We start from the raw sequence: 7,554 nt of genomic DNA on the forward strand, positions 1-7,554 counted from the left end.
ATGCTTACTAATATGTCAGTGATTTATAATTCTTTTGAAATTTTTCTTTGACAGAGCTATCATTTTGAGTTCCTTCTCTATTTGGAATATTTTGTAAATATTAAATTCTTGAAGTAGACATTACTGCAAATTCTATAGACAAAGGAATCAGGTTTCCAAAAGCTCAAGAGTTTTCCAAAGTTACATGACAAATAAGTGTCAGAATTGAGACTTCTCCTGAAGTCCATGAATTTTTAAGTTGTTTGTACTGACACATAGAAATTTAATTTAGAAGCCTAAAAATTGGTGATTGTGAAATAAGTCTTTTACCCTGTGTTCCAAATGTGTGAGCCTTTTGTATTTCAATAATGTGGTAGTAATCATGTGATAATTAGCTTGAAAATGTAGACTGATACATAAAATAGTCAAGCAAATCTTTATACAATCCCAACCTTCAGCATGAAACTGACTTCAGTAGGTTAGAAATACTTATAAACATACAAGTAGCCACTTTAACAAAGTTGGTCATGCAATGCTATCAATAAACTGCTGGCATGAAACATCCACAACAATGACAAAAGTTATCTAATGAACCATTTTTGAGAGTCCTGCAATAATGACTACCAGAGAGGAGTAAAAGGGAAAATTTTCAGTCTTGCAGGCAGGAAGTAGCATTTTTCCTGCCTTCTGATGTTTAGTAATGGTTCTTTATAAGAGGTTACATTAGTCACAAGAAAAAGGGAACAAGGAAAGAATAATGTGAATTATGGTGGCATGGTCAATCTTCCATTTTCAGTAAGAAGCTGAGGGACCAAGTATAAACAGATATGGAAATGTCCATTTCATCATTTTAAGGCATCAAGGAAAATAAACAAGTTCAGGAGAATATGTACTGCACCTTAAGGCTTATTAAAGTTATAATGTAGGGGCCTTGTTTCTTCATCAAGGGATTGCATAAACATGTTAAATTTCCACAAATTATAGTGACATTATGAAAATAGATATTCACAAAGAATTAGATGTGACTCGATAATCATTAATTACTCACATATTACAAATACACAGGTTTGCCCATAAAGCAGAAAGCAATCTCTTTCTGCCTTAGCTTATTCACATTCTGGAATATATAACAGATTTAGGCGGAAACATATTTTAACAACATGGAAGACCCCACATGTCATATTAGTCTACATCATAATGTGATTAACTAAATTATCATTTCCACAATTAATATCTACTTATCATAATGCTACTAGCAGTCATTATTCCTATTTTATAGTACAATGAAGATTGCAGTGAAAATAATAATTGCCTGAATCAACAATCAATCAATCCATCAATCCACTGCTTTTGCAGGTAAGATTATCATTCCCAAAATATTGAAATGTGTATCTATGGCAATGATATGACCTTACTTAGAAATGTCAAATAGTACAAGTGAGACAAAAGGTAAGCAGAAGTACAACCACTCAACAGTAGCTCTCCCAAAGGAACATGTTTTAAGGATTTTTGCAATGTTTCCAGATCTTCATTTTGATATGTTTTAATAATATTGAAATAATATGTTTGTTATTGGAGACATATCTTGGAGAACTTTTTTGGTGCCATATATTATATGTAAGTCAAATTTTGTTCAATAACTCATTGGCTGAAATATTGTATTTTATAATAAACTGATGGATATCCATGACATTAAAAAGTATAACCAATTTTAAGAAGTATGAGATCCTTTGAAAAATGAATATTGAAATGAAGTGTTACTTGAATTCAGAAAGATTTACAGTTCATCATATGTAGTTAAGGGCAGTGAATTTAAGAAATATGAATTGAGATATATCTTACTGACTTTCCAGAGTTTTTATAGAAATAGATCACTATTTGTGTAAGGGATAAGGGGGAAACAAGAGTAATGTTTTCAAAGTTCAGGAAAAAACAGGGATACAGTGGTGGAAAATTAGATGTGAGCAGAATAATGAAGAAAAATATAAGGGGAAGGGGGAATAGGAGGAGGTAAAGAGGAGAATTCCAAACTAAGAATTTTGGAAAGTTATTAAAAATGCAATTTGGGCCTCACTACTGAGAAAGGAAACTTTGGACAGTGCCCCCGTGAGCCTTTAATGAGATGAGTGAATAACCAACATAAAGATGAATCAAGGGAGAGCAGAAATATGACACCAGGGGGGTAAATCCTTATAACATACTTCAGATTTGAGTAAGGCCTGGTAGCTGAAAACTGAGGTAACAGCCAACTGTTATTCTGGTGTAGATATTATTGGAATGAGGTGCTTAGATGCTGGCAGGTGCCAGATTGTTAAGTTTCAAATCAAAATCTGAGATGAATAGATAAAACATGGTTTGAGAAAGGCTAACTAAAGAAAGTAGCAGAAAAGTAAGATGTTTAATTAATGGATCAAAGTTTCTGAAAAAAAATATTTTGAATAGGGAAACCTAAGCATTTATGTAAGTTTAAGAGCATAAGGAAAAGAATGAAAAAGAAAATGGTATATAATAGGAAACATTGGCATCAGTGGAAGAGAAGAGAGAATGAAGACTAGACTGAATCTGTCTCAGAAATGGGTGGTTCCATTCATTCTAAATCAGCAGATAAGGGAGAAAAATAAGTGAAAATACATAGCAATTCTTTTTATTAAAATACTTAATAGAAGATATCTTAGGGATTTTTAATGGATATAAAATTATTTGATGTTTGGAAAGGTTAGACACACATATTTTACTGTACTGGATGTGTTAAAATGGATAACGAGAAATTATCCTGAGTTGAAATCATCACATACTCTAGGAAAAAGATAGGAAACATGGTTATATGACCCACATTGTATGTTATGAAAATTAACAAAACATGGGTATACACTCTAAAAGTTTCTTTTTTATACTTTTCATTTTAGTAATATCTACAAGTCAAAATTTCCCATATTAACCACTTTCAAGTGTACAATTCCCTGATATTAGTTACATTCAAGATATTGCACTACCATCACCAACACCCATATCCCAACTATTTTGTTATCTTATACAGAAAGTCTGCATTCATTAAGCAATGAATCTGCTCCCTTACCTGTCCTCCCTTCTGGTTCCTGGCAATCCCTAATCTAGTGTTAGTCTCTACGAAATTTGCATTATTGCCACCTGTAGCCTGGAAGTAAGATACACAGGCAGCAAGACTAAATAAGTTTAAGGCAACACTTTGTTACTACTAAGCAATCTGAGCTATAAAGAATAAAATTGGACAAACGTCATTATATATATAGAGATTATATATATATATATATTAGCCTACATATATATATATATATATATATATATATATATATATATATATATAGGCTAATTTTTTCCCTCATATTGGTTCTCCATGTTGTTTAAAGATTGTTTACCTTTGTCTTTACAGGTCCAAAGCACATTCCTCAAAAATGTCAAACTCCACTATGGTTACAGAATTCCTGCTCACCAGATTTTCTGATGTGTGGGAGCTTAGAGTCTTACATGCCATGGTATTCCTACTGATGTACTTGGGAACCATGATGGGCAACTTTCTTATTGTAACCATAACCACCCTTGACAAGAAACTTCACATGCCCATGTACTTCTTCCTTAGAAATCTGTCAGTGTTGGACATGTGTTACATTTCTGTCACTGTACCCAAGGCTTGTGTCATCTTCCTTCTTGACAACATGGTGATCTCCATGGTTGGATGTGCAGCTCAGGTCTTTTTTGTGTTTTCATTTGCTTGTACAGAGTTACTATTCCTATCTCTCATGGCCCATGACCGCTATGTGGCCATCTGCCAGCCCCTCCACTACACTATGATCATGAACCCTCAGGTCTGTGTCCAAATGACACTGTCAGCTGTACTCAGTAGTATAGTGTATGCAGGATTCCACACTGGCAACACATTCTGGCTGTCCTTCTGTCGGTCAAATGTGGTCCATCAGTTCTTCTGTGACGTCCCCTCTCTGCTGAAGCTCTCCTGCTCTGAAACTTTAAGCAATGAAATTTCAATTTTTATTTCTGCAGTGGTGGTTGCTGGTGGCTGCTTTGCCTTCATCACCAGGTCTTATACTCACATATTTTCTACTGTACTCAAGTTTCCAACCAGGGCAGAGCAAAGAAAAGCATTTTCCACCTGTGTCCCTCACATTCTTGTGGTGACCATCTTTGTCAGCTCAATTGCTGCTGTATATATGAAGCCCACCTCCCATTCACCCATGATTCAGGACATGATCATCTCTGTTTTCTATTCTATAGTCCCTCCTTTCCTGAATCCTATAATCTATAGTTTTAGAAATGAGCAAATAAAAGAGGCTTTAAAGAGAAGTATGAAAAAAGCAGCTTTATTCAGGAAGTGATAGGATACTTTTTTTGAGTTTCCTTGTTGGTGTGGTGAGTTGCAAAATGCTTCAAAATTTACTTTATTGTCTATTTCCAACTTTGGAGATCCTAACATGAGTTCTAAGAGAGTACTGATTGTATTATATTTCCTCATATAAACATTTCATTTTGAGGTTTCCCTTCCCCAAATTCCACATATGCTGATGCCTGAAACATCACTGCTTATGGCTATTTGCTACAGTCTATATACTAAATAGCTTGTTCTCCAATTGTTCTCCTTTTACATCTAGAGAATCTTATCATATAACAACTATATATTAAAATTACCTGCTCCATTTATGCAATATTAAAACAGAATCATTTACTTATTCATGATTTTAATTACACCTAAAATGTAAATAATTTTATCTTTTATCTTAATAAAACAGAAGCATCTGAGGTGCATTTTTAAGATAGATCAATAATATTTCATCCTGTTTTTATAATTTCAAATGATAGATTTTCAATAAAAATGTATGCACAAAGCAAAAATATTATTTAAAATTTGTTTTCCAGTGGTACATTTAGAAAACTTAGGATTAAGTTTATTTGTTAGGTATTCAAATTTCATGACAAGAATAAAAAATAAGGTAAATTTATCTCCCTATCAATTATAAAGCTTCTGATTCATTTTTTCAATATATTTGGAAAATAATATGATGGAAATATGAATTTAAGTAGATTTTCATATAGGTTTCTCATATATGAGTTCACAGAATGGCTTCAGTAATGCTTGATGTAAGCATAGTAATCTCTAGTGAGTGAAAAAATAATTAACCAGATTGGATAAATATATCCAAAACTTATGCAATATTTCATATTGCAATATTCATTTTCTTAATCTGCAAATTGGGAACACTATTGCACTAATTAAAAGCAGTGATTCTACTCTTACTAATTCTAAGGTTTTTATCATCACAGTGTATTGATGTGATTGACTGATGAAAACTAATTCTTTGCAAACTATTCTGCTGTGTTTTGTTTTTTATTGCACAGCATTTGCAGTAAAATGATACTATATTACACACATATGAGTATGCTTTTATCTATTATCTATATTTGTAACTTTAGAAATGTATTACTTAGCTGCATTTCTAAAGTGTAATGTGTAAACAATATAATTAATATAATTTAAATAAATATAATTTAAAATAATAAAAGCAAAATAAATTTAAGTACAGGTTCTTATATATTTTCTATTATATAAATATTGTATATTGCTACTAACTTTAGTCTATTCTTTACATTAGTGTTTACTGTATGTTTTGTAAAGTCCTATGTGTTTTTTTTGTGTGTGGTAACTTATACACAAACTAAAATTCTTCTTTTTAACCATTTTTAAATGTACAATTCAACAGCTGAATACTGTTAGCTATATGCACAAAAATGTGTCTCCATCACCATCATATATTGTCAAATCATTTCCATTATCCTGAATAAAAACTCTTTATAAATTAAACATCTCCTCATTACCCTCTCCCCCTGGCCCTTGTAACCTGAATTCTAGTATCTGAGTTTATGATTTGCATATTCTGCTTATTTCATATATTTTGGTTCATGTAATATTTTAAATTTTGCATCTGGCTTATTACACTCACCATGTTGTCTTCTAGTTTTGTCTATCTTGTAGCATGAATCAGAAAGTCATACTTTTTATGGAAAAATGATACTCTACTGTAAGTACATATCATATTTTTACTGATCCATTCATCTGTTGATGGTCATTCTGATTTATTTCCACCTTATTTTTGCAAATGTGAATAATGCTGCTATGGGCAAGTTTATAAATGTCTGTTCAACTCCCTGCTTTCATTTATTTTGTATATGCACTTAGAACTGGGACAGCAGTCACATGGAATTTCTATACTTGATGTTCTGAGATTCCTCACTATTTCTGTTTCCTGGCTTCCTTTTTTAATATCTGAATTTTGGGGGGATATATTCACATACAATATTACCCATACAACCAATATCTCACAGCATCATCAACTAGTTTTACAATCATAATCACACTCAGTTTTAGACAGCTTTCATTGCTACAAAAGAATAGCAGCTAGACTTAAAAAGAAAGCCTAGAGTACCCCTTATCCTTTACCTCCCCCATTATTGACCCCTAGTATTTGTGTGCTATACCTGTTACTGTTGGTGAAAGAATATTAAGGTATTACTCTTAACTATAATACATAGTTTGCAGTAGATATTTTTCCCCAATACAACATTCTATTATTAACTCTTTGTACAAGTGTCATGCATTTTTACTAGTACATGAAAGAATTCATTTATAATTATAGTGTTAATCAATGACATACATGATTCTAAACAACCCCTTTCAACAAAATTCACCTGATATTTAATACTATTACTTACATTCCCAATAAAGTACTGCCCTAACCCCTATCCATTTCCAAATACTTAATCTCAACCTTATTAAAAATTCTGCACCTATTAGGCAAGGACTGCTCATTCTCTACCTAATGTCAATCTCTACGTAACATATATTCTGTGTTTTAAAACTCTGAATTTACATATTCTATTTATTCATATTAGTGAAATCATACAATAGCTGTTCTTTTGTGTCTGACTTATTTCATTCAGCCTATGTCCTCAAGGGTCATCCATGTTGTCATGTGCTTCAGGACCTCATTCCTTCTTACTGCTGAATAGCATTCCATTATATGTCTATACCACATTTGTTTATCCATTCATTGGTTAATGGACAATTGGATTGTTTTCATCTTTTAGCAATCGTGAATAATACCACTATGAATATCAGTATGCAAATGTGTGTTCATGTCCCTGATTTCAGATGTTCTGGATATATACCAAGAAGCAGAATTTCTGGGTCATAAGGCAACTCAATATTTAGTTTTCTGAGGAATCACCAAATTGTCCTCCACAGTGACTGTACCATTTTGCATTCTCACCAGCAATGAATAAGTGTTCCCATTTCTCAACATCCTCTCCAACATTTGTAGTTTCCTGTTTAACAGCAGCCATTCTTATAGGTGTGAAATGTTGTTTTATTTTGGTTTTAACTTTCATTTTACTAACAGCTAATGAAGATGAATATCTTTTCAAGTGATTTTAGGCATTTGTACTTCCTATTTGGAGAAATGTCTATTCATGTCTTTTGTCCATTTTGTATTTGGGTTGTTTGTCCTTTAATTGTTGAGTTGCAGGATTTCT

At 32.4% G+C, this 7,554-nt stretch overlaps 1 protein-coding gene across 1 annotated transcript; it reads left to right on the forward strand.

Annotated features, from left to right (window-relative positions):
- The first annotated feature begins 3,410 nt into the window (after positions 1-3,410).
- LOC119505172 (olfactory receptor 14C36-like) lies at positions 3,411-4,346 on the forward strand. The gene has a single exon (XM_037797826.1). It carries the CDS (start codon positions 3,411-3,413, stop codon positions 4,344-4,346), a length of 936 nt encoding a protein of 311 aa, XP_037653754.1.
- The last annotated feature ends 3,208 nt before the right edge of the window (positions 4,347-7,554 follow it).

Source organism: Choloepus didactylus, chromosome 10 (genome assembly GCF_015220235.1).
Source record: "Choloepus didactylus isolate mChoDid1 chromosome 10, mChoDid1.pri, whole genome shotgun sequence".
Lineage (NCBI taxonomy): Eukaryota > Metazoa > Chordata > Mammalia > Pilosa > Megalonychidae > Choloepus > Choloepus didactylus.

Excerpts from the sequence above, each read along its gene's own strand:
- LOC119505172 (XM_037797826.1), top strand. The coding sequence starts at position 3,411 with ATGTCAAACTCCACTATGGTTACAGAATTCCTGCTCACCAGATTTTCT.